The sequence below is a fragment of the Nomascus leucogenys genome, chromosome 17 (genome assembly GCF_006542625.1).
Source record: "Nomascus leucogenys isolate Asia chromosome 17, Asia_NLE_v1, whole genome shotgun sequence".
NCBI lineage: Eukaryota > Metazoa > Chordata > Mammalia > Primates > Hylobatidae > Nomascus > Nomascus leucogenys.
Window position 1 is genome coordinate 68,014,516 of NC_044397.1, and position 27,852 is coordinate 68,042,367.

General features: G+C 39.7%; 1 protein-coding gene across 7 annotated transcripts in view; it reads left to right on the forward strand.

Annotated features, from left to right (window-relative positions):
- The window catches only part of ELMO1 (engulfment and cell motility 1), a 592,800-nt gene that overhangs the window by 183,466 nt on the left and 381,482 nt on the right, over positions 1-27,852 (forward strand). For all 7 annotated transcript variants that reach the window (XR_004026459.1, XM_003268937.4, XM_030796572.1 and 4 more), the window contains 2 exons: positions 2,416-2,585; positions 17,283-17,318. Coding sequence is in view for 6 of the 7 variants with exons in the window: in XM_003268937.4 (XP_003268985.1) it covers positions 2,416-2,585; positions 17,283-17,318 (206 nt within the window). In the remaining variant the exon portion in view is untranslated. The remainder of the gene's footprint in view (positions 1-2,415; positions 2,586-17,282; positions 17,319-27,852) is intronic.

Below are 27,852 nucleotides of genomic sequence, written 5' to 3' on the forward strand. Positions count from 1 at the left end.
GGGTGACGGAGCAAGACTTGGAAGGAAGGAAGGAGGGAAGGAAGGAGTGAGAGAGAGAGAGAGGGAGAGAGGGAGAGAGAGAGAGAGAGAGAGAAAGAGAAAGAAAGAAAGAAAGAAAGAAAGAAAGAAAGAAAAAGAAAGAAAGAAAGAAGAAAGGAAGGACACAATCAGAGCTGCTCATTCTATCATCATAGAGAGATGCAGCATCCTGAGTGATTTAGAGTGGTGGTCCTCAGCGTGTGATTCCCAGGCCAGCAGCAGCAACACCTGGGGCTTGTTAAACAAATTTTTTGGGACCCCACCCCAGGCCTTTAGAACCAGAAACTCTAGGAGTGGCCCTTGGTCTGTGTATTAAGAAGTCATCCAGGTGATTCTTACACAGGCAACAATTTGAGATCCACTGTTTACAATGTGTTTTCTGGAGTCCAGCTGCCCAGGTTCTATTTTAGCCTCAGCACTGATAAGCTGTGTGACCTTGGGAAAGTTACCTAACTTCCCTAAACTTCAATTTCCTTTGTCAAATAAAGCCTATGATAGGACCTACCTGTTGGGACTATTGTGCAGATTCAATGAATTACTTTATGAAGGTATTTAGAATAGAGGCTCATAAAAAGTGCTAGGTAACTAACTGTTGGCTATTTTTTTATGTTGGTATCAACTGCATCAAACACTATTAGTTAGCATTAATAATGGCAATGAAATAATTTTTGGGTACTCATTGTCATAACCTAGATAGTAAATGCAAACATCCTTCTTGGAGAAAAAATACACTTTTCAAGGAATTTGAAATGATTTGCTTGGGTTAACTATTATATGTTCATGTGAATGCTGTATATCCATTTGAAAATTTTGGAAAGTACTATATCCCTGAATAATTTTAAGAGATAAATAATTCTCACCCAGCTCTCCACTCTCCCTTTTAGTATTTGAGTGATGTGTGGATTATCTGTAGATCAGTGAATAGAGAAGTAGGGAGGGCTCTCATTTTCTTCCCTGCTCTTTTCCTTCTTTTCTAATTTCTGATGCAAAGTGTCTGTTTTTGGTTTTAATTAAATGGGAGACCTGAGCACATCTGTGACCAAGTGATGGGGGCATGGTTTCTATCCCTGTCTCAGGTCCTAAAGAATTGCATCAGTTCCCCTGTTGAATCCTTTTCTCTTCTTGAGGGCTGCTTCCAGGTGACAGTGGAGGGGGAACTGGGCAGGGAGGGGAGGGCTCTGTGGCTGTGGACCTGCTGGGGTGGAGTCCTTCTGCTCTTAGGACCTACATGGATTCCCTCCCCCGTTCCAGGCAGAGTCTGTGGCCAGCACTGGTTTTGCCTTGAATACCTATGTGGTTCTCCTGCCTGCACTCTGCAACCTTAACCCTGTGATAGTTCACAGGGGGTTCCTGAGAGAGTTGTAACCAGTTGTGTGTTGAGGAGAGATACCTCATTAATGGGGTCAACACCCTGTCTTCTCCCTCTCTAAAATATAACACGGTTTCAAAAGAGAAAGCAAGTACCGGAGAAGGAGAATATGATGATGGCAGAGTGCTTCAACTACAGTGATTTTGGGTTAACTTAGTTATCTGTATTAAGCAAAAACACAGGCAGAACATTTTATTCCTTTGTTTTTCTTACTGCCTGCCTCAACTGAAAGGTAGATATGAAAACCTTGACTTGATGAATAAAACATCTGGACTACAAATTATTACCCAGAAGTTCAGCTTCTCTAATATACTTCGATTCTTCTCTGTCCTGCATGTAGAAGCCAAGTGCAAATGCCTTAAAAGCAATTCTAGGCATAGCTGTTAATTTGGTTTCCTAATTATTTAGTTTTACATTCACACAAGTAGCCAATGCATGTGAAACAACATGTTGAAAATTGAAATTTACAAGCATCGTTGTGGAGTGCTGAAAGATTTGCAGTAATCTAGAAAGATCATTTGGGTGGCTAATGAAGCTCCCGAACATGTGTAGGCAGTTATTACTCAGAGTATTGACTGAACAGGTGAGCGTGCTTTATAAATTTGTGTAATTGCTTAACTAAGCAAATAGCTTTCAGTTGCTTTTACATAATAATGTTACTTAAAGGGTAAATACTTCCCCTTTCCTCCCTCCTTTCTGCCACATCCTGTTCAGTTTCTAGGGCTTTAATATCTTGTACTCTTTCTCTTGCTTTTCCTCGAAATGGAAATCCAACTCCTTTGAGAAGAATGCAACTGCTTCCTGTCGTGACATGAGCGGACCTCGCTCTGAAGGTGGAGTGTTTGGGTTGGAAGCCTTGAAGCCTGTCCTTGAGATGCCCACTCTGTAATATGCAGATAGTCTTGCGCTTTTGGCCTTTGTATCCCTGTTTCTCATTGAAACATAAATCTGTTTTGCTGTTGTGGTTTCGTTTGTCAACACTCTTCCCTTTGCTTTTGCCCCATAAGGCTCAGAACGCCCAGCAGCTCCATGAACGAATCCAGTCCTCGAGTATGGACGCCAAGCTGGAAGCCCTGAAGGACTTGGCCAGCCTCTCCCGGGATGTCACGTTTGCCCAGGAGTTTATAAACCTGGACGGCATCTCTCTCCTCACGCAGATGGTGGAGAGCGGCACTGAGTAAGCGTCTTTTTTCGTAACTTCCACAGCTGTCCTGTGTGCCTCCGCATTTTGAATATTGTTACATTCCTTACACTTGCAAACTCTGTTTGACCAGAGCCTTGGTTAGACTCAGGAAGAAAATAGTTTTTAAGATAGTGGCGAGGCAGTGGGTTTGTAATTTCAGGAGTTCTCCATTCTTTGCCCACCAACATCTAGTATCTGAGACAAAATAGAAATCCATCAAATGCTGGAAATTTCAGATTTATGTGGAAAAATATCATGTCATTTTCTCAGAGGGCCTTGGCAACAATGAAATTACAACTCGACAAAACATTAATCCCTCATATTCATTGCCTATCCCTAAGAAAAATTTTCCCTCCCTTAATCCATTAAAAAATTAGATTACCTAATTATGTTTCTTTTTTCTTTGACAGCTCAAGCTAGTTCAAGTTATGTTTCAAAGTATAAAACCAGGTCAAGATATAATCCCTGAAGTAATTTTAAAACTTAACACTTGAATGATTAAATACTTGTCATTAATTACTTGAAACTAAATGCAGTCAACATGTATTAACTACCTTCTGTGTGCATGCAAAAGAGTTGAACACGGGAAAATTTTTTCATATGAGCTTGCCTTCCAGAAATTGATGGATACTATTAGATGGGCAGAATTCTATTGTGTATAATTCCTCCTGAGAGCCAGGAGTCTAGAGGGCAGACCCATTATCTCTCTCTCTCTCTCTTTTTTTATTTGAGATGGAGTCTTTGTCGCCTAGGCTGGAGTGCAGTGGTGCAATCTCTGTTCACTGCAACCTCCACCTCCTGGGTTCAAGTGATCCTCCCACCTCAGCCTCCTGAGTAGCTGGGATTTCAGGCATGTGCCACCACACCCAGCTAGTTTTTTTTTTGTTTTATTTTTTGGGAGATGGAGTCTCACTCTGTTGACAGGCTGGAGTGTGGTGGGACGATCTCGGTTCACTGCAAGCTCTGCCTCCTGGGTTCAAGCGATTCTCCTTCCTCAGACTCCCGAGTAGCTGGGACTACAAGCTTGTGTCACCACACCTAGCTAATTTTTGTATTTTTAGTAGAGATGGGGTTTCACTGTGTCAGCCAGGATGGTCTCGATCTCTTGACCTCGTGATCTGCCTGCATCGGGCTCCCAAGGTGTTGGGATTACAGGCGTGAATCACCACGTCTGGCCTAATTTTTGTATTTTTGGTAGAGATAGGGTTTTACCATGTTGGCCAGGCTGGTCTTGAACTCTAACCTCAAATGATCTGCCTTCCTCTGCCTCCCAAAGTGCTGGGACTACAGGCATGTGACACCACACCCAGCTAATTTTTGTGTTTTTAGTAGAGAGGGGTTTCACCATGTCAGCCAGATGGTCTCGATCTCTTGACCTCGTGATCCTCCCACCTCGGCCTCCCAAGATGTTGGGATTACAGGTGTGAGCCACCACATCCAGCCTAATTTTTGTATTTTTAGTAGAGATGGGGTTTCACCACGTTGGCCAGGCTGGTCTTGAACTCTTGACCTCAGGTGGTCTGCCTGCCTCTGCCTCCCAGAAGTGCTGAGACTTGGGACTACAGGCGTGTGACACCACACCCAGCTAATTTTTGTATTTTAGTAGAGACAGGGTTTCACCATGTCAGCCAGGATGGTCTCGATATCTTGACCTCGTGATCCGCCCACCTCGGCTTCCCAAAGTGTTGGGATTATAGGCGTGAGCGACCGTGCCTGGCCTAATTTTTGTATTTTTAGTAGAGACGAGGTTTCACCACGTTGGCCAGGCCTGTCTCAAACTCCTGACCTCAAGTGATCCACCTGCCTCTGCCTCCCAAAGTGCTGGGATTACAGGCGTGAGCCACCACGCCTGGCTGGAACCCATTAAATCTCAAAGAGCCTCACAGAGGAGATGAGTGTGAACTGTCCTTGAGGGAGTTGAAGTTCCATCATGAGGGAGGAAGGAATGTCCCTTCCTGCGGGGCCAGCTCTTATGTTGGTGGAGAGACAACTCCTTTAACCACTGAATGCTGAATGCCCGGTAGGATGAGCAGGAGGCTGCCCCTGCTATGTGGTCAGGTGCTATTGGCAGAGACTAGTAGAGCATACAATTTAAAGCATGTGAAATTGCTGAATCAATTAATTGCATATGAATATGCTAAGTTAATAATGTGCAGTGTCAGGATAGGCATTTATTATGAAAGAGTAAATATCATTGAGAATGGAGGTTTAAAACTGGGTTGTTTAAAGGGTACCTAGTAATACAGAGAATGAATTGATAACTCTGCATGTTAGAGATCTTTCTGGGCCCCTCCCCTTCTGTCCCCTTCCTCTCCTTTCCCTCCCTCCCTCCCTCCCTCCCTCCCTTCTCCCTTCCCTTCCTCCTCCCTTCTCCCTTCCCTTCCCTTCCCCCCCCTCTCCCTCCCTTTCTTCCTTCCTTTCTTCCTTCCCTCCTTCTCCTTCTCCTCTCCCTCCCTTCCCTTTGTCCTCCTCTCCCCTCCCCTCCCCTTTTCCCTCCCCTTTTTCCTTCCTTCCTTCCTTCCTTCCTTCCTTCCTTCCTTCCTTCCTTCCTTCTCCTCCTTCTCTTCTCCTCCTTCCATCCTCCCTCCCTCCTACACTTGGCATCATCTGGCCTCTGCAGTTGGTACTAGTGAAAACATTTTTTTCCTCATTCAAAGACAAGATATTCTTTAGAGTTTGGAGTTGGGGATCTTAACTCATAGTCAAGTAGATAAAATCCCTAGAACTGAATAATGTGAAGAACATCAAGTCAGAGAAGACTGACAAACAGGCCTGGGTGATTGGGAAAGGGTCAACTGTAGACAGGTATCATTTATTTTTTTCAAGGATGATGAAACCTCTGCTTATGAAAGTTTGGGCATACCTCAACGTGGAGTGGTACAGGGAAACGTAAACCCTGGATGTTGTCAGAATCCAGTGTGGTTACTGTAAGCTGGAACTGGAGCTTGAATCAGCGAGAGGGAATTGAATAAGTTTAGGGATCCAAGGAGCTTGGCAAAGGAATGGATACAGAGGGTCCTGTCTGTGAGGGGAGCTCCAGGCTGGAAGCTGGTCTGGAGTGTGTCAGGATCCTGTTGCCTGTTTCTGGGGAGCAGAGGAGGAGGACGAGTTGTTATAAACACCTTCACTCATCACTGGATTACTTCATGTACCTGCCAGACATGGTAGCCTATACTACATACCCCCCACTGCTTCTGGTGAGAGAGTGGGGCCTGGGGGAGGCTGCCTCGGCAACACTAACATGTTAAATAAAAATGTAAAAATGTTTACCCCTGTTTATTGATTAAGCTAAGTCCCAGCCATTGATATGTCAAGGACAATGCATCAGAGCCAGTTGTAATGTCACCTGCTGATATGAGTTGGTTCTGCCACAAGTACCTAGGTATCCAGGGCTTGAGCTCTGGCACATTCAGAATGATATTGTGCAAATACTTCTGAAATTATTAGAATTGCAATTGTAATTACGGTTACTTTACCATGGTAAAGACAGCAAAGCAGGGGCCCATGTGATCTGCATTCTGAACAGGGGCCTGTGGCGGAGCCCTTCGCCTCCAGAGGCCAGCAGTTACAGACTTTGACAATGAAACTGCCTACTAGGAGCTTTTGTTTTCAGTTTCTCATTGCTTTACTTTGCTAGGGCTGCCATAACAAAATACCACAGACTGAGTGGTGTAAACAACAGAAACTTTATTTTTCCTCAGAGTTCTGGAAGCTGCAAGTCCATGATCAAGGTGTTGGCAGGGTTGGTTTCTGCTGAGGTTGCTCTGGATTGTGACTGGCTGCCTTCTCTCTCTGTCCTCATGTGCACATCCCTGTTTTTTCTTTTTGTGTTCAAATCTCCTTTTCTTATAAGGACAAGAGTCAGATTGGATTAGGGCCACCTAATGGCTTCATTTTAAATTAATCACCTCTTGAAAGGGCTTATCTCCAAATACTGTCCCATTCTGAGGTACTGGGGTTTAGGGCTTAAACATGTGAATTATGAGGGGCCACACTTCAGTCCGTAATGCTTATAAAAGGGACACAACCATTTTTGCTTTAAAAGAAAAAGAGTAAGAACTGATGCTATGTATGTGCCTTGTCAACATTCTTACTTTTTCTCAGTGCTGTGGCCTTGCTTTATGACACATTTCCACCTGAAGAACAGCCCAAAAGATTCACCATTCCTCAGACCCAGGATGGGGCACAGCAGGTCTGAATTCTATCTCCATGTTGCACACATATACTATGTGAGAGAATGTCAATATTGAATGTACTTTATGTGAACTAAAGCAACTGAATGCCTTTCTTAAAAAAAGGAGTATCACGCTTATTAATATCTTAACTACAGTCACGCACTGCATAAGAACATTTCGATCAGTGATGGACCACAAATATAATGGTGGTCTCATGAGATTATAAGGGAGCTGTCCTATACAGCTGTGCCATTTTTTAGTCTTTCATACCATAGTTTTACTGTACCTTTTCTCTGTTTAGATACACAAATATTTGCTATTGTGTTACCATTGCCTACACTACTCAGCATAGTAACATGCTGTACTGGTTTGTAGCCCAGAAGCAATAAGCTGTGCCACATAACCCAGGTGTGTCGTAGGCTATACCGTGCATGTTTGTCTAAGTACATTCTACAATGTTCACACAACAAAATCACCTAATGATGCATTTCTTAGCATGTATCCCATTGTTAAGCAACACGTGACTGTATTTATAATAATCGGTAAGCCGTCCCAGTATGATACATACAGCCAGGTTTCAGACAGATAAACAGAGCTTAAGGCCAGGTGTTGGGTGAATTCTCTTTTGCATTTGTCTCTTACACTTTCCCATCACACTATGTTTGTGGGAAGGAATGATGTCTCTCTGGGTCACCTTTGGTGTCCCCCTTCCTGTTTTATGTAAGTTCAAAGTTATGCTATTTTCGGGGATGGAGGAAGGAGGGACTGGAGTTGCAAGGCCTCCTGCCTTCCTTCTGCTGGTCCTGCATCTCACGCTCAGAGGTGGCTTATTTAATAAACAGCGAATTTTTCAGATCTTTTGCTAAGATTAAAAAGAAAAGAGAAAGCCATTTTTCTTATAAGAAATCCTGGCTTCTCTGTTAAACTTAGAGCAAGACTTCAATTAATTAACAGGAAACCTTTGGGATAAAAACCACATAAATTAAATAGATCTTGCAATTTGGAAGGCATTTAGTCATGACTCCTGGGCAAGGTTCCAGCTGGAGAAGGTGGTCATTTCCTAAGTAGGACCCGTGGAAGTTTTCATAAATGTTGAAGAAATGTTGCTAGAATTTTTCTCCTTACTTTTAGGAATAATGAGATTCAGAGATGACTTGCCTGCTTCTCATTACCCAAGGCTGGGCTTTTTTTTTTTTTTTTTTTTTTAATTAAGTTCTTGGATACATGTGCAGAACGTGCAGGTTTGCTACATAGGTATACACATGCCATGGTGGTTTGCTGCACCCAAAACCTGTCATCTGCATTAGGTATTTCTCCTAATGTTATCCCTACGCTAGCCTCTCATCCCCTGACGGGCCCTGGTGTGTAGATGTTCCCCGCCCTGTGTCCATGTGTTCTCATTGTTCAACTCCCGCTTATGAGTGAGAACATGTGGTGTTTGGGTTTCTACTCTTGTGTTAGTTTGCTGAGAATGATGGTTTCCAGCTTCATCCATGTCCCTGCAAAGGACATGACCTCATCCTTTTTTATGGCTGCATAGTATTCCATGGTGTATATGTGCCACATTTTCTTTATCCAGTCTATCATTGATGGACGTTTGGGTTGGTTCCGAGTCTTTGCTATTGTGAACAGTGCTGCAATAAACATACGTGTGCATGTGTCTTTATGGTAGAATGATTTATAATCCTTTGCGTATATACCCAGTAATGGGATTGCTGGGTCAAATGTTATTTCTCTTTCTAGATCCTTGAGGAATCGCCAGACTGTCTTCCACAATGGTTGAATTAATTTACACTCCCACCAACAGTGTAAAAGCATTCCCATTTCTCCACATCCTCTTCAGCATCTGTTGTTACTTGACTTTTTAATGATCACCATTCTAACTGGCATGAGATGGTATCTCATTGTGGTTTTGATTTGCATTTCTCTAATGACCAGTGATGGTGAGCTTTTTTTCATATGTTTGTTGGCCACATAAATGTCTTATTTTGAGAAGTGTGTGTTCATATCCTTCACCCACTTTTTGGTAGGGTTGTTTTTTTCTTGTAAATTTGTTTAAGTTCCTTGTAGATTTTGGATATTAGCCCTTTGTCAGATGGCTATATTGCAAAATTTTTCTCCCTTTCTGTAGGTTGCCTGTTCACTCTGATGATAGTTTCTTATGCTGTGCAGAAGCTCTTTAGTTTAATTAGATCCCATTTGTCTATTTTGCCTTTTGTTGCAGTTGCTTTTGGTGTTTTAGTCATGAAGCCTTTGCCCACACCTACGTCCTGAATGGTATTCTAGGTTTTCTTCTAGGGTTTTTATGGTTTTAGGTCTTACGTTTAAGTCTTTAATCCATCTTGAGTTAATTTGTGTATAAGGTGTAAGGAAGTGGCACAGTTTTAGTTTTCTGCATATGGCTAGCCAGTTTTCCCAGCACCATTTATTAAATAGGGAATCCTTTCCCCATTGCTTGTTTTTGTCAGGTTTGTCAAAGATCAGATGGTTGTAGATGTGTGGCATTATTTCTGAGGCCTGGTTCTGTTCCATTGGTTTATGTATCTCTTTTGGTACCAGTACTATGGTGTTCTGGTTACTGAAGCCTTGTGGTATAGTTTGAAGTTAGGTAGCATGATGCCTCCAGCTTTGTTCTTTTTCCTTAGGAATGTCTTGATTATATGGGCTCTTTTTTGGTTCCATATGAAATTTGAAGTAGTTTTTTCTAATTCTATGAAGAAAGTCAGTGGTAGCTTGATAGGGATAGAATAGAATCTATAAATTACTTTGGGCAGTATGGCCATTTTCATGATGTTGATTCTTTTATCCATGAGCATGGAATGTTTTTTCCTTTTTTGCATCCTCTCTTATTTCCTTGAGCAGTGGTTTGTAGTTCTCCTTGAAGAGGTCCTTCACGTCCCTTTTAAGTTCTATTCCTAGGTATTTTATTCGCTTTGTAGCAATTGTGAATGGGAGTTCACTCATGATTTGGTTCTCTGTTTGCCTATTATTGGTGTATAAGAATGCTTGTGATTTTTGCACGTTGATTTTGTATCCTGAGACTTTGCTGAAGTTGCTTATCAGCTTAAGGAGATTTTAGGCTGAGATGATAGGGTTTTCTAATTATACAATCATGTCATCTACAAACAGAGACAATTTGATTTATTCTCTTCCTATTTGAATACACTTTATTTCTTTCTCTTGCTTGATTGCCCTGGCCAGGACTTCCAATACTATGTTGAATAGGAGTGGTGAGAGAGGGCATCCTTGTCTTGTGCCGGTTTTCAAAGGGAATGCTTCCAACTTTTGCTCATTCAGTATGATATTGGCTGTGGGTTTGTCATAAATAGCTCTTATTATTTTGAGATTTTCATAAGTGAAGGGCTTTTAAAAGGTCTCTCTCCAGCTGGTACTGGGTGGGGCCATGGAGCAAAGTCAGTAAAAGAGGAACAATGAGGAAGTGTCATTTTGACAGAGCATGAGCACAGTGTTTAAAACCTGAGTTTAATTGTTCTATCCTTAATGGAGTTTTGAAATTTCATTCCTAATTTCTGCTTGAAACATAGGTGTGGAAGCAAATACAGCTGTGGGGAAACGTGTTGCCCCAGCCTGAGCAACAAAAGGAATATTGAGGAATGGACAGTGTTTCCAGAAACAATTATCAAAAAGATGGATATCAAAACGTTTCTCAGAAATGATATATTTTATTTTATTTGAACAAAGAAATTCTGTCCACAACTCTAAGTCCAATATCATAAAAAATACTGCTCTTCTTTGGGTTTTAATAAAACACCACAGTCTTTGTCCATGCCTCTGTGCACACAGACAATGAGACAGCCTACTTATGTGTCCTTCCACTGTTAGTCAGTCATCACTAGGGGCAGAAAAACAGGGGAAACATTTCCAAGAATGAAAGGGCAGGGTACTTGTAGTTTCCTTCCCACTTGGCAATGTGATGGGAAAATTACGCTGCTGGAATATGAGTAAGCTGTAACACCACCCTGGGCAGGAAAGTCAATTGCGAACAAAAGTTAAATTCATGTATTTATGATGAACTTGGAAAGTTTCTGGTTTTTTTTTTTTTTTTTTTTTTTTTTTGAGACGGAGTCTTGCTTTGTCACCCAGGCTGGAGTGCAGTGGTGTGATCTTGGCTCACTGCAAGCTCCGCCTCCCGGGTTCACGCCATTCTCCTGCCTCAGCCTCCCGAGTAGCTGGTACTACTGGCACCTGCCACCACACCTGGCTAATTTTTTGTATTTTTAGTAGAGATGGGGTTTCACCGTGTTAGCCAGGATGGTCTTGATCTCCTGACCTTGTGATCCACCCACCTCAGCCTTCTAAAGTGCTGGGATGGAAAGTTTTTTTAAATTAACTTTCTTTTCTTATGAAAAACTATGATGTCATTTGAAAAGTATATAAAGAAGCAGAAATAAAAAATAGGAATCATTTGTAGTGTGCCTTTCCATAGATAACCATTTTTAATATCTTGATGAATATCCTTTTTAGATACACACATATGCACAGGCTTTATAAAAGTAGAAATATAATACTCATGTTTTTATAACCTGCTTTTTGTACCTAGCAATATTTCCATGTGATTAAATATTATTCTCCCCTGTCACTTTTGTTGCATGCATACTGTTTCATTTTTGCAGCTTTATAGCTTATTATGTGCGATTAATATACAATACAATAATTTGAAGAATGTGCATAGTATGGTGAACTATTTCCCTATTGTAGGACATTTATATTGTTTTCAGGGTTTTTCTCTGAACTTTTATTTTATTTTATCTTACTTTTTTTTTGAGTCAGAGCCTTGCTCTGTTGCCCAGGCTGGAGCGCAGTGGCACAATCATAGCTCACTGCAGCCTTGACCTCCAGGACTTAAGCAGTCCTCCTGCCTCAGCCTCCTGAGTAGGTAGGGACTACAGGTGCCACCACACCTGGCTAATTTTTAAATACTTTTTATAGAGACAAAGGTCTCTCTGTGTTGCCCAGGCTGGTGTTGAACTGGTCTCAAGTAATCTTCCTGCCTTGGCCTCCCAAAGTGCTGGGATTATAGGTGTGAGCTACCAGGCTTGGCTTTCTGAATATTTTTAAATCAGCTTTTCTTTTAGCAAAATTTTTGTGGATATTTAATGAATTTTCTTGGAATAAAATTCCTGACTCAGAGAATATATACATTTTACAGCTGCTTTAAAATAAGAATAGCCCAATAGCTTGCAGAAATGTTCTAATTTATACTTTACCATTCTCATAGGAGTATGTCTATTTCCAATACCTTGGTCAATACTGAGCTGGTTTTCTGTTTTTCCTCAGAAAGATAGCAGTGGTATTCGTGGAGTTCTCACTAATCTGGGGAATTTATAAGTGCTGTTTTATTTGTTTCATTGAGGTCATTTCTCCAAAATCTGGCTGTATTAGGAACACTGGAAGGAGTCCCATAGTTATTTTAGTGATATGTAAAGTTCTTAGGTAATTGTCTTAAAAAGAAACATTAAGTGTATAAATTATTAGTCTCTTCCCCACTCTGTCACACATATGACACAGATGGAAAAGTCTAGTGCTGTGTGTATGTATATTACATGTATATAAAAATTGTCATCATTGTTGCATTAATACAAGAACAGTCCTGAAACAGGTTCCCTCCATCTCATATTAACCTTTCATTATTCAAATTCTTTTCATCTTGCCTGAACCAGAGGTGTTTTCATTTTCTGGGTGTTGTGAAAACTGAGGTATAACTTGAATTATACACTTTGCTTTGATGTTCCCTAGCACCCACACTTGAGATGGATTTGTATGTTTTATTGATTCAGCGAAATGTATATTACTGAGTGCTGAACCATACTCCTCACACTGGGTTAGGCATGTGAGGCATAAGAGGAGGTGCATGGAGGATAACACAAAGATGTATATGACTGTTTTACATTATGTGTGACCTTTTCCGGAATTTTACCTTCACACAAAAGATGAATTTCTTTTTTGAAACTTTGTTAACCTCCAAGGACACAGATGATCAGCTCTAACTTATGCCATTGCCTCTGAGAACTTGGTGTCTCTTAGAAGTCTTGGCTGTTCTGGAAAGTCCAGTGCAGGCCAAAGCAATTCATCTACTCACTGCCTTGCAGCCAAGGCCAGCTGACACCATGCACGTTTTGCACTTTACCTCCTCAGAGACCACAGACCCAGCCAGAAAGAAGCTGCTCCTGTGGTCTCTGCAGTCAACTCCAGCTGTGATGGCTGCCACATCTTCCCAACGCTTTCTGCTGTTTTCTTGGAGCCTGCAGTGCACTCTGCATTGCTCAGGGAGCTCCAACTGGAACAGCTCTTGAGGGCTCTGCCAGAAATTTGCATCACAAAGGCCAAAGAGGCCAACCTTCTTGGGCTTTGTCAGAGATTGTGTGGCAGAAAATTCCCTAAACAGGATCTGCCCCCTCCTCACTCCTTTTGCTTTCTCTGTGCATCTTTGTCCTTCACTCTGGTAATGGAAATGAGAAAGGGTCACACAGCCCATTTGAAGAAGAGATTATCTTCTGTTGGTGAAAAAAAAAATGCTGTTCCTTGGGCTGAGGTGAGAGATTTCTGGCCACTGTGAAACATCAACCTTTCCAGAGTAATTTCTCTTCTAGTCACGTTTCTCTAAAAAAATGGGTATATTGAGACACACACACACACACACACACACACAAAATCCCACTTACGGTGATAGACAGACGTTGCAACAAAAATTTCTCTTCTCCTTATGCGTAATCTGAAGCCAAAGTGAGGATGCAAATTTGAGGAGTGAGAAGCACTGTGACTCAGCACTGAGTTATGTCTGTGCTCTGGTCAGGGAGAGCTCTCCAAGGTCAGGGATGCTAGAGGAGGTGGAACTCATATAAAAACCATAAGCATGCTCAGGCCCCAGGCCAGAAAGTTATTTGAAAAGTTTACAGCAACTGCTTTATGTATTACATACACACACCACACACACACACACACACACACACACACACACACACATTGTATTTCAAAGCCATTTTAAACTTGCAAGAACAGAGCAGAAAATCCCCACTTGCTCTTTTCCCAGAGACCCCATTTAAGTTTCACCTATTGTCCCAGCTCTGTCCTTTAATGGAAAGAATCTAGCTCCAGGTGGCACCTTGCACCCAGGTGGCCCCTTGCACCCAGGTGGCCCGTCTCCTCCTAGTCCCCTCTGATCTGAAATTGTTCTTCACTTGCTCCTTTTCTTTCATGACTTTGGTGTTTTTAAATTATAGGCCAGCCATTTTATAGAATACCCCCTAATTTGGGTTTGTTAAAGGGTAATTTGTTAAAGGTAATTTTCATGGAAAAGTAAAATCCTAACTCTCATACAGATATGAAAATTGATTATACAAATTGGGTAATTCTTGTCACACCCAACTAAGTCACAGTTGAGGAGCTGAGGCAAAAAGCACATGGGCACATGGCATCTGCTCCAAGAATTGAATTGTCTGCAAGTCCAGCTGCTAAGATGGCCTGATGTAATCCTAAGACCAGTTTAATCTAGTAGCTGCTGAAATGACCTGCTGTGACTCTAGGACTGGTTTTACCTACCACTGTCACTCACCAATCAGAGCTTAGCAGCTCTCAAAAATTCTAGTGCCTATAAGCTTTCTTTCAAAACCATAGGTAACATTCCTATTTCTAATAAAACTCCCAACCTTTTCTTTGCTCTTCAGACATACAAAGTCTACCAGTCTATGTGTATGCTTCAAATTGCAATTCTATGATTCCCCAAGAAAATGTTTAATTTAGAGGTTTCCCTCTGTGTTACATTTTGACTTCAGATATACAAATAAATGTGTTAAAATAATTTATTTTACTCATATGATATGATGAAACTAGGCAGATGTTATAACTTTAAAGAAAAAGTCTAAAGACCACAAATTTATATGAAGCAAAAGAATGTTGAGATGAATTGCAAATGAAGACACAACTAGTTTTCCACCAGTGGAAAGGAAGTCAATTAAATTGCTGCCAGACAGGAGATAGATAGATAGATAGATAGATAGATAGATAGATAGATAGATTGATAGATTGACAGATATAGATAGATATAGATATAGATATAGATAGATATATGCAGATATATATATAGACAGATATAGATGTATTTATCTATCTATCTATATCTCCATCAGTTACCTACACCTTACAGAGAGTTGTAAAATAACTCAAAGCGAACAGGACTAGAATCTGATAGCCCAAAACATATGTTGTAGGCACTGCTTAGTTTTCTACTGAAACACAAAATTTTGTTTTTTATAGATTTATCCAGTGTTCTCACATCACAACAAACATTACAACAAAAATTTCCCTTCTCCTTATGGAGACCCATATTGTATGTCTTTGGCTGGAATATAACAGATGGTTGTGATTTTTTTTCCCCATTTTGTCCTGTTGATGGCACATGGTATCTCTTTGTTTTATTACTGGTGGTAACTTTGACTACTTCATTAAGATAGCATCTTCCAGATGTCTCCACTATAATACTTTCTCCCTACTTTAGCAGCTAATTTGTGAAAAGTTTGTAGTGAGACACAGTGAAACTATGTAAAGCCTCATTACCCCGATTTCACCCATCAGTTTTGGCGTTGACATTTCTTATCTGAATTAATTATTGCTCTGATGATTTCCAAAGGAGAATTTTCTAATACTATCATTTCTTCTACATGTATTAGTTGGTTTTCTTTGGTAGTAAGAGCTCTGTTTTTTCCCTATGTATTTATTCACCTACATGTTTATCTCCAGTGGGGAGCTCATACCAGCTCCTGAGAGCCACTTTTGTACAACTCTGTTCTGCTCTGCATTCATTGATCTCATGTTGGTTCTTTAAGTTGGCCATAGTGAGAGTCGTTACACCGTGGAAATCGGAAAATAATGTCAAGCAGATTTGTGTGTTTTTCCCCAGAGATCTGGTGTTTCAACATCGGCACATCACTCTAACAATGCGGACTCATTCATTCCTGTTTTATTCAGTGGGTTTAATCTATCACTACTATTAATTGATTTTGATGCTCAACGTGTCCCTGATGTGGCCACTGGGAGCTCTTTCAAGCTGACTTCTGTGTGCTTTTGACCTGTATTTCATTATGTTTTGAGTATTTCTTTACTTTCTGGCTCAACAAGATGTTCCAGAATTATCTAGATCTCTTTGCCCCACCCCTAACATAAGCCACTTCCCCCCAAGGAGCCCTGGTTCCTTTTAGTGGAGAGTAGCCTCTGTCCCTTGCGTGCTGCCAATTTATGCTCAGGCCTGCCTCCCCCTCTCCCCCTTTCACCCTGCCCAATGCCTTTTTGATGAAGGAAGGATGGGAAATAGTAAATATTTTTTAAAAGAAAGGCAGGTAAAGGAGGGGGAGAAGAAGAGGAATAAAAAGATTTCTTTATATACATTTTTAATCCCCCTCCCACAAATTTTACCAGAGACTAAATTTAGTCTTTGCCTGGTGATTTGGGTTTCTGAAGTGGTTACATTTTATGTGGTTGAGAATGTGAAAATTTCTGAAGAGCAAAATCGTTTGTCAACCGTGTATTGAGTCCCTACTCTGGATGTGCCTCACATTACGCTATTGGCACAGTGCAGAGTCCCAGCCCTCAAGCAGCTAGAAGGACAGTGAGATGTCCTGAGGCTTATAGCTGATGTGTCCTCAGGGTCTGTGGCCTGCGATGCAGGCACCACCTATGCTGTCTGAGGAAGAGAAATCAGAAGTCAGAGAGACTTCCTAGAGGAGCCTAGAATGAGCCTAGAATGAGATGAGTTTGGGGACAGGACTTAGCAAGTTGGGCAAAGAGGGGATGGATGTTTCATACAGAGGGAAGATCATACTTAAAGCCAGAGAGATTTGGCAGACTTGAGGAATGAGAGATGGTTTGGCCAGTTTAGAAACACTTGTTTCTTCATATTCTTGAGCCTAGTTTTTTTTAAAAAAGAGTAATTATCCTTTTTGTAGCCAGATTTGCCTATTCTAAGCCACCGGCCCGGAGTTCCAGTTTTGGGATTTAACACTAGTGCAATGTCTTATTGCAAAGAGATTGATTGCAGCATCTTCCCATAGAAGAAGCCACCAGAGAGAGAACAGAGAAAGTAAAATTAGTAGACATTCTACCAAAGAAAGATAATAAAATATTTCTTTATAGTCTAGTGGTTTTTGGCTCAATGTTTTTTCATTAAAAATTTATCAATTCCTATCCCTATGGGTACCCCCTGCTCCATTGAACACAGACCCATTCTGATCTAAATGGACGGTTCTGGATGCCTTTACTCATAAGCAGATGCAGCTAGTTGATGACAGTAGTTTAATGCTGATCTTTTGATTGATTGTTTCTGATCATTAAAGAACACAGTTTATTACTTTGAATGATGTCTTGAAATGGATAAAGTTCTTTTACTTCATGGCCGTTAAATCTGTCCTAAATCTAATCCTGAGTTTTCTTCAAGATATGTTCTTTATGTAAAAATCGTTACTTTTAAGTAGGCTCCTCACATGGTTGTTTTTAAATTTTGCAGGCGATACCAGAAATTGCAGAAGATCATGAAGCCTTGGTAAGAATATATGATCGATTGATATTGATGATTTAACCCTTCCTACGTTCCTGCCTAATTGAACCCTGACATCTGACTGATTGCATAACTATGCATCTAGTATTTTGAATAAGTGATTTTTTGTTATTTTTGTTTTCTGTTTGATGTTCTTTTATAAACAACTTCTTCAAAAATGTATTTCCCCCCCCCTTTTTTGCTTTGGAGTAGAAAGAGTATTTTATCTATGTAACCACCAATTGATGCTGTAACCACAGAAAGATTGCTACCCTACTTCTGGAGCAATGCTAAGCATAATTTTATGTATTATTTTAAACAAAACTAACTTTTATGTGGCCTGTGTGATGTTCAAAGTCAAAAGTCTTTGATTTTCTTCAATGGCTTAGAAAGAAAAAGGATTCACATTTTTAAAAGTATCCAGGATTGAAGGATGCAATGAAAATTATTTACTTTGAGTCTGAGAAAGTTCTGGATCACCTATCTATGAAGTGAATTGTATAATTGTGTCTGAAGGTAGAAAACTTCTTTCTTAGAGTTTTCCCTTCTAAGTTTCTTTCGTAACCATTAAACAGGGTGAGTGCAAATATGGTTCTAACAAACTCTTTGAAGTAGGCTGAACAGATTTTCATGGTGCCAAGCCATTAAATAGATAATTTCAGTTTGAGAAGGAACACTGACCAGCGTCTCAAAGTGTGAACCTTATTTTGTAAGCTCTCAGAGAAAATCCTCATCACCTTCAATGTACTATAGTATTATGCTGGTCTCAAATCATTCACACACAGAAAAGTATGAGTTGCAGGAATTCTTCTGTTTATTAAATTCTAATAAGGTAGAAAGCAATATTGAGCTTCTAGGGTAAAGCTTCTTAAATTTCATTTTGATATATTTAATACAGCAGAAGCACTTAATGGTAATGGCAGTAGAAGCCACTTTTTATGAGACTTTATCCTGGGCATTGTCTCAATGTTTACACTCATTACTCCAAATCCACACTTACATTCAACATACAAGCTCGGTGTTTCCTTGGTGCAGAAGTTAAAATCAGATGGAGGAGCTGGGATTCAAACTTACTTTCTCCCCATCTACTTAATAGAATTTGTGAATATAGAGGAATTTGGGGCCCTGAAGCCAAAATAATTTCTTTACAATTTATTAGCCAGTAGTTTTAATCTTTTGGTATGTAGATATGCTGGACAGTTTGTAGTGTAGTTCATGATTTTTATTGATTAATCATGGACAGAAATGAATAGTCAAGGCCCTGGTTCTGGTAATGGCAGAGTAGCACAATCAGACTAACACAGATAACAATTATGAAATCCGAACAAAATATAATAAACAAAACATCTAAAACCAACTATATGAAGGCACTGGATAGCAACCCAAAACAGGCAGAAGGTAGAGGGAAGTTAACCCTTGAGAGACCAGATGGGTCTTTGATGGGATTTATGTGTTTGAAGCTTTTTCCCTGAGAACACCTACTCATCCAGGCAGCATGGGGTGGCAGAAAGCCTCAGTCTTATTAAGTTACTAAGAAGATGTAGTTTGGGACTGCAGAGCAGCTAGCTAATTAGAGGGAATCTATGAAAGAAGAGAAGCTCAGAGAGTAGGAGACTCCACATCCACATATAAACCCTGTCCCAGTCCACTGCTGATCATTGAAGTGCAAATGCACACATTAATGGTAAAAACAGCAACTTAAAGATCTGAACAAAGATGCCAGCTGTCACTCACTGCAGAGTTTAGATTTTTACTTCCTGCTAGAACAAAAATCATCACTCTTCCGAGGAGCAAAACTGATATCTGAATATTGACAGTGTTTTGTTCACAATGTCCAGTATATAATAAAAATTTACTAGGTATGTAAGGAAATAGGAAAAGATGACTTATAGTTAAGAAAAAATACAGGTAGTAAAAACTGGCCCTGAGATGACCCAGATGTTGGAATTAGCAGATGAAGGTTTTTAAAAAACTTTTTAAATATGTTAAAAACTAAAGAAAAGTATGAGTGTAATGAATGGACAGATGGGGAGTCTTAATAGAGAAATTGAAACCATAAAAATAACCAGATGTCAGTTATAAAATTGAAAAGCACAATAATGTGAAAATTTTACTGTATGAGGTTGAAGATGTCAGAAGAAGAGATAGTAGCCTTGAAGATGTATCAGTATAAGTTACCTAATCTGAAAAGTTGATAAAATGAATAATGAGTACTTGACCTGTGAGATAATAAGTTATCTGAAATACATTTAATTGGAGTCCCAAAAGGAGAGGAAAAAGAATGGGGAAGGCAAATATTTGAGGAAATAATTACAGAAGAAAATAATGATGGAGATATATGAAGCAAGTTCTTCACACTGGAGAGACATGATAGTAGATAGATATTCAGATCTGTAGGAAAATATGAAGAACAACAGAAACTGTAAATATGTGGGTAATATAAAAAGACAAAGTATAGTTTTACTTTCCTTTAAATTTCTTTAAAAGCCTGTAACTATATAAAGCAAAAATTATAATACTGTTTGGTAGGGTTTATGACATATGTAGATGCAATATGTATGACAGTGAGAGCACAAAGGATGGAGGTATAAGAGCAACTACACTGCCGGGTGCAGTGGCTCACGCCTGTGCTGGGAGGCCGAGGCGGGCGGATCACAAGGTCAGGAGATCGAGACCATCCTGGATAACACGGTGAAACCCCGTCTGTACTAAAAATACAAAAAAATAGCCGGGCGTGGTGGCCGACGCCTGTAGTCACAGCTACTCTGGAGGCTGAGTCAGGAGAGTGGCGTGAACCCGGGAGGCGGAGTTTGCAGTGAGCCGAGATCGCGCCACTGCACTCCAGCCTGGGTGACAGAGCGAGACTACGTCTCAAAAAAAAAAAAGAAAGAAAAAAGAGCAACTACACTACAGCAAGCTTCCTAGTGTATAATCTTCCATTTAAGTAGACATTAATATACTAATGGTACACATTGTAATACACAGAGTCACAACTAAAAACAGTGCAAGGAAGCATGGGCCAAAACACAAAGGAGGAATTAAATTAGACTACTAAAAAAATTTGATTAATTCAAAAGAAGGTAAGAAAAGAGAAGTAGAGTAAAATATAGTTGAGACAAATAGTAAACAAGTTGGTTGACTTCAATCTAATCATATCAGTACATTAAATGTAAATAGACTAAGCAGCCCAATGAAAAGGTTTAGTTTGTCAGATGAAATTTTTTAAAAAGCATGGCCCAGCTCTATGCTGTTTATAAGAGATGTACTATAAAGACAAGGGCACATGTACATTGAAAATAAAAGGATGGAAAAACATATACCATGCAAATGCTAATAATAATAAAACTGAATGGTTTTATTATCAGGAAAGATAAGACTTGAAAGCAATATATTATCAGAGTTAAAGAGGGATAATTAGTAATAAAAATGGTCACCTCATTAAGATTTAATCCTCGTTTGTATTTTAAATGTGTATGCACCTAAAAATTTAGATGCTTTGATCAACACTATCAAAGGTCTTGCCTTGTCATTTATAAAGCATCAGACTCAATAATGGCAAAATATGCATTATTTTCAAATGCACATGGAATGTTCATCAAGATAGTCCATAGTAAGGCTCAAGAATTTTCAAATGATTAAAATTACACAGATTATGTTCTTTGATCACAAGCAAATTAAATTAGAAGTTGGTAACAATAAAATAGCCGAAAAGCCTCGGATGTTTGGAAATTAGAAAACACTCTTTCATACTATCAAAGAGTCAAGGAATAACTCAGTTGAAATTATGAAATATTTTAACTGAATGGTAGTGAAAATACAACATACCCAAATTTGTGAATGCAGCTGAAGCTGTGCTTAGCGGGAAATTTGTAGCATTAAATATCTATGTTGAAAAGGAAGGATGGTTTTCAAAAAAATAAATGGTCTAAGTTTCTACTTAAGAAGCTTTAAAAAATGTGAATTAAGTAGAAAAAAGAATAATAAGAATACTAACCAATGAAATAGAAAAGAGGCAAATAATACAGAAAATTAAAGCCAAATATTTATTAGGAAAAAAAAGAAAAGAGAAATCCAAATATCAACACCAGGGATAAAAGAGGGAATGTCACTACAAATCATACTGACATTAGAAATAAAATAAAAGAATATTGCAAATAATTTTACGTTAATAAATTTAATGTTTTAGCACTTGGGGAGGCCAAGGCAGGTGGATCACTTCAGCCCAGCAGTTCAAGACCAGCCCTGGTAACATGGAAAAAACCTATCTCTACAACAAAATTCAAAAATTAGCTGGGTGTGGCACTTTGTGGCTGTAGTCCCAGCTACTTGGTAGGCTGAGTTAGGGGATTGCTTGAGCTAGGGAGGCGGAGGTTGTAGTGAGCCAAGATCATGCCACTGCACTTCAGCCTGGGCAACAGAGCGAGACTCTTGTCTCAAAAAAAAAAAAAAAAAAAAAAAAAAGGAAAGAAAATTTAGGATGAAATAGACAAATGCCATGGAAAACAGATTTACCAAATGTGTTAGTCATGGAAATGCATGGCTTTGATCTCCTTTCAGGAAGAACTTGCTAGTCAGCCAAGAAGAGTGCAATTAGCTGATAGTTTTCAGTTATCACACGTTCCAGATTCATAGCAGCTTTCAGTACTCTCCAAAAGCAGCCTTTAGTTATTGAACATGGTGTGGATACCAGAGCCTGGTCATTTCTACCCATTATGGGATTCCTCTAAGAGGCAGTGTTTATTCTGCAGCGTTCCACTGAGTTGGCAGAGACATTTTCAGATCTGCATTTGCTTCCTCTTCCCCTTCCCTTCCCAGGCATCAGATCTGTTTCATGGTCCCAAGGCTTTCCATACTCAATCCTGCTCTCTGCCTGCTTTATCTTCCACAGGCATTGCCCAAACTCCCACTCAATCTCTGTTCTCATAACTCAATCTCAGCATCTGCTTCACAGAGGACTAAAACTGACACATCAAAACTGACTCATGATGAAATAGAAAATTTGGAAACCCATAGTTAGTAAAAAAATTGAAATTGGCCGGGTGCGGTGGCTCATGCCTGTAATCCCAGCACTTTGGGAGGCAGAGGCAGGTGGATCACGAGGTCAGGGGTTCAAGACCAGCCTGGCCAAGATGGTGAAACCCTGTCTCTACTAAAAATACAAAAAAATTATCCATGTGTGGTGGCAGGCACCCGTAATCCCAGCTACTTGAGAGGCTGAGGCAGAGAATTGCTTGAACCCGGGAGGTGGAGGTTTCAGTGAGCCAACATCGTGCCACTGCATTCCAGCCTGGGCAACAGAGCGAGACTCCATCTCAGAAAAAAAAATTGAAATCATTTCTCGAAAACTTTCATACAACAATAACTGGTTACACTGGTGAATTCTATATTATATATTATAGAAGAAATAGCAAATCTAAACACATGCTTTCGGGAAATAGAGGAGAGGGACCAGTTCTCATTGTTTTATGATACCAGTATCACTCTGATACCAAAACCTAGCAAAGACAATACAGGAAATAAAAATTATAGACCAGATGCAAAAATCCGCAGACGCATATTAATAAATACAATCAAGCAATATATTAAAGGGATAATACCTTGTGATCAATAAGAGCTTATCTCAGAAATAGTTTAACATTTGAAAGCCAATCAAGCAGCTCAGTGTTTTATGAAATAAAGGAGAAAACCTAAAGAGAAAAATCATCTTAATGGAGAGAAAGCATTTCATAAAATCTAATGTATATTAATAATAAAAATTCTCCGCAAGCTAAGAATAGAGGGAACTTCCTCATCTTGATAAAGTAATCTACAAAAACCCCATCGTACTTAATGTTGAAAGACTGAATGTTTTCTACCCTACAGGCTGAGAATAAGGCAAATATGTTTGCTTTCTGCAGTTCAACATGGTATAGGATTTCTTAGCTATTGCAATAAGTTAATAAACTAAAAGCATAATATAAGAAAGGAAGATGTAAAACTGCCTCTATTCATAGAAAACATGATTATCTATTTAGAAAATTCTTAGGAATCTACAAAGACACTGCTAGATATAATTGAATTTAGCAAGGTTTCAGGATACAATGTCAAGAAAATAAAAATGAATGTATTTTTATATTTTAACAGCAACCATTGGAAAATGACATTTTAAAATTTCCACTTATAAAGCATCAAAATCATAATTTGTGGAAAAAAAAATCTTTATTTTTAGGGATAAATTCATTGATAGGCATGCAATATATATTTATTTGCTAAAAATAAATAAATGAGAGGAAATAAAGACCTAAATAAGTGGAGGGATGGACCATTTCATGTGTTGGAGGACACAATTTTAATTAGATAGCAGTTCTCTTCTGACGTCCTTTGGCAGGGACACAGAGCCAAAGCATATCATCTTCAAACTGTAGGTTCAGTGCAATATCAGTTATTTTTTAAAAGAATTACAAATCAATCCTAAAAACCACTGATAATGTGTAGGACCTAGAATAGCCAAAATGATCAACAATGAAGTTGAGGAGTTTCGTTGACTGATTTCAATACTTCCTATTAGGTTAGCTATCAAGACAGTCTGATATTGGTATAAGGGGGTAGATAAACAGATCAGTGTAGTAGAATAGAGTCCAGAATCAACCTGCACTGAAATTTTTAACAAAGGAGCTAGAAGAATGTTTGCTGACATAAGTCATGCTTTTTGAAGTAAGGGTTATAAATCCATACCTTTCAATGTATATACATTTCACTTCCTCAAGGAGGAAAACAGGTGGAAAAACTCAAAGGGCAGGGCAGAACTGTGGCCATTAACCTTGACAATTAAGGATCTATTGAGTACAATTTATTATCGCTTTAAAAGTGGCCTTTATTTTCATCTTTTTTCAAATTCTGTATTGGGGCCAGGCATGGTGGTTCACACCTGTAATCCCAGCACTTTGGGAGGCGAGGCAGGCGGATCACCTGAGGTCAGGAGTTTGAGACCAGCCTGGCTAACATGGCGAAACCCCGTCTCTATTAAAAATACAAAAATTAGCTGGGCGTGGTGGCGTGCACCTGTAATCCCAGCTACTTGGGAGGCTGAGGCAGGAGAATCGCTTCAACCTGGGAGGTGGAGGTTGCAATGAGCTGGGATCACGCTACTGCACTCCAGCCTGGGCAAAAGAGTGAGACTCTGTCTCAAAAAAAAAAAATAAATAAAAATTTAAAAAAGCCTGTATTAACAGGCTTGCCACTCCATGGAAACATTTGGAAGCACTATTCTTTTATAAAATTAGTAGCATAAATTTACATACTTGTTTTGAGATTGGCTGAATTTTGTTGGAATGAAGATGGTGTCTACTAAGTTGATGAGAAACATTTATTTGAATCATTCCAGCACACATGGTGTGTTGGCTGTGACAGTGGCTTTCCACCAGTATGTAAAGTTTGCAGTTGGCTTAATTTGTGGCTGTCAGTACTGCACAATCTTTAGCCTAAGAGTTTACAAAATACAAATAATCCAAACAAATCAAAATGTTCCCGGATGTGCCATGTGGTTGCTTTATATTTGTAATTCTTTTAGCCTTGACTCTCTATACCCAGCATTGATTTCAGAGGTAGAACTTGCCTTCTGCTTTCCCTGTTTGGAGCCTGAATTACTCCTTTAGGAGTGGAAATAAACACCTATGTCAAGGTTCAGTAAGAGCTTTTATAGCCACCTCACTTGAAAGAGGTGATTGAATCCCTTGATTTGGAATGTAATAAAATTTTAGCATGGTTGTCCTTTCTTTGCAACTGAGAGGTTGAAGTTGAATTTGGAAAAAGTTCTTCCATATGGGAACTTACTATGTCACCCAGCAACCAGTCCTAATGAATATGTTATATATAGAATATGTGTGTAATACAGAATATTATGTAATACATATATATTATATACCTATGTGTATTTTACATAAATATTATATGCTAGTAATATATAAAATAGATCCTATTATATATTCCTTTCTATCTGTCTCTCCCTATCTGTCATGTCATTAGATAGATCAAGAGAGCTATACTTCGTCTGAATACCTTGACTGGTGTATGCTGTGAAAAAGCTTTACTCTCACTTGCCAATCATTCCCACTAATGGATATTGAGAAGCACAGATAGCTCTATTTGCAGTCTCAGAAATGGTGCCGCACCTCCCTAACAGCCATAGAGTTTGAAATCTTGACTCCCAAACAAGCATGGGGATTTGGAAACCAAATGATACTCTTTCTCCTTCTCTCCAGCTTTTTTTCCCCAAAGTCCTTGCAGCCTGTTCTGTCTGAGGAGTCTGTAGACAGAGCTCTGGAGTGTATTTTTGGGACGATTGACTGTACCAGATGTTACTAAGATCATTTGGATTAGAGTTCTATTGAGCAGATAGCTAGGGAGCAGAGTCATATTGCTTTCATAGATTAGAGAACATAAATATCTTTTGCTTTTAAAGGAGCTACTGAAGACTAATGTCATCTGGTTTCCTGATCTTATCTGAGTGCTGTCTAGTTAATGGGAATGCAGAGAAGAGTTTTTTTGTTGTTGTTTGTTGGTTTATTTGTTTTATTTTTCTTCAAGAGAAGAGTCACTCTGTTGCCCTTGCTGGAGTGCAATGGCACGATCTTGGCTCACTGCAGCCTCCACATCCTGGGTTCAGCCTTCCAAGTAGAGTAGCTGGGACTACAGGCGCCCGCCACCACGACCGGCTAATTTTTGTATTTTTAGTAGAGACGGGGTTTCACCCTGTTGGCCAGGCTGCTCTCAAACTCCTGACCTCAGGTGATCTGCCTGCCTCAGCCTCCCAGAGTGCTGGGATTACAGGCGTGAGCCATGGCACCAGGTCAATAGTTTGATTCAGTAGTGTGTGTGTTTCTCTGCCATTGCCTGTTCCATTGCCTGTGCTGCTGTTTATGTCACTGAGGCAGGTTTTTTGCCTTGTACAGATGCTGTGAATGCTGTCCTCCCATGGCGTGTATATGGGAATTTTTTAACATTTGAGGTCTTTTAATATGCTAGGTATGACCAAGTGTCCACTATTAGTTATCATTTGGTTCTTGTTTTTCCTCTTTTTAAGTAAATAAATGAGCTAATATTGCTTACTGCTAATGCTGTATGTTATTATGTAATAATGTTTTCACAGTAATACTAATGCCTACCCAGTCTATTAATAAATCTTACTAATTGCTTTTATTTCCTGGCTCTTATTTTCCTGAGGCAATCTTTTTACTTTCTTTTCTTCTTTTTTTTTTCTTTTGCAATCTGATATTTGGATTTTCTTGTGATCCATTGTCTTTAGAGAGTCATTCTGGAATTTTTATGTAACCTTTCTCAATATTCTCTTCAACCCATTATTCCACCTGTCTTTCTAATGTTCTGTTCTTTTCTTCAAATAAGTTTGTGTTGTCTGGTTTGGAATTTCTTTTTGAGGCATGATCCTTTGATGCCACCTAGGGGGCACCTGTAAGATCGAGGTTGCCCTGTGCAGCTCTGAAAAGCCAGAGACATTAGCTGCTTTTCTATCTGGTCTGAATGGTTTGGCTTTCCTTGCATTGCTGTTTTTGTTTTCATTTTCTAGTTCTTTTTTTTTTTTTTTTTGAGATGGAGTCCCACTCTGTCTCCCAGGCTGGAGTGCAGTGGCACAATCTCGGCTCACTGCAAGCTCTGCCTCCTGGTTCACGCCATTCTCCTGCCTCAGCCTCCCGAGTAGCTGGGACTACAGGCGCCTGCCACCAGGCCCGGCTAATTTTTTGTATTTTTAGTAGAGACGGGGTTTCACCCTGTTAGCCAGGATGGTCTCGATCTTCTGACCTCGTGATCCACCCGCCTCTGCCTCCCAAAGTGCTGGGATTACAGGTGTGAGCCACCACGCCCAGCCTCATTTTCTAGTTCTAAGAACAGAGAATCCTTAACACAGTGTGAAATATTTGAAAATCTTGTCCTTCATTCACCTTTTAAAAACCTCACTTTGCATAGTGAGAATGTAGTAACACTCACACGCTACTTACCATTCACTGCACAGCATTTGGAGGGCTTTAAGCATGTTTGCTTGTTGTCATTTCTCCAAAAATCTCTGAGCTAGGTGTGACTACTACCGCCATCATCATCATCATCATCATCATCATCATCATCATCATCATCCCCATTTTTAATAAATGAGGAAACGGAAGCATAGGATGGTGCATAACTTGCCCACTTAGGGCTGGAAGGAGAACCCCTGCTGTCTGACTCCAGAAACTACCTACTTAGCCGTTTTTGTTTAGCTGGTTGCATCCCCTCTGTTGCCCCTGGTCTCTGGCAGCTTTGGATCATTGTCCTTCCCTGAGAACCACTTCCCATTTTACAGGTTCCGTTTAGCATTATAACTTCTGTGGTGGTGCAGAATTTCAAAGGTCGTTTTTGAGGCTGAGCCGAGTAGAACAGTAGGAAGAAGGGAAATTGAGAAGCTGTTTTGAAAGAAATGTTACCTGTTTTCTATTCTACTAGTTGGAAGTAAGTGGGAAGGTTTAATCTAAATATGTTAGGAGACTTTGTAGGATATCAATAATGGTATGCA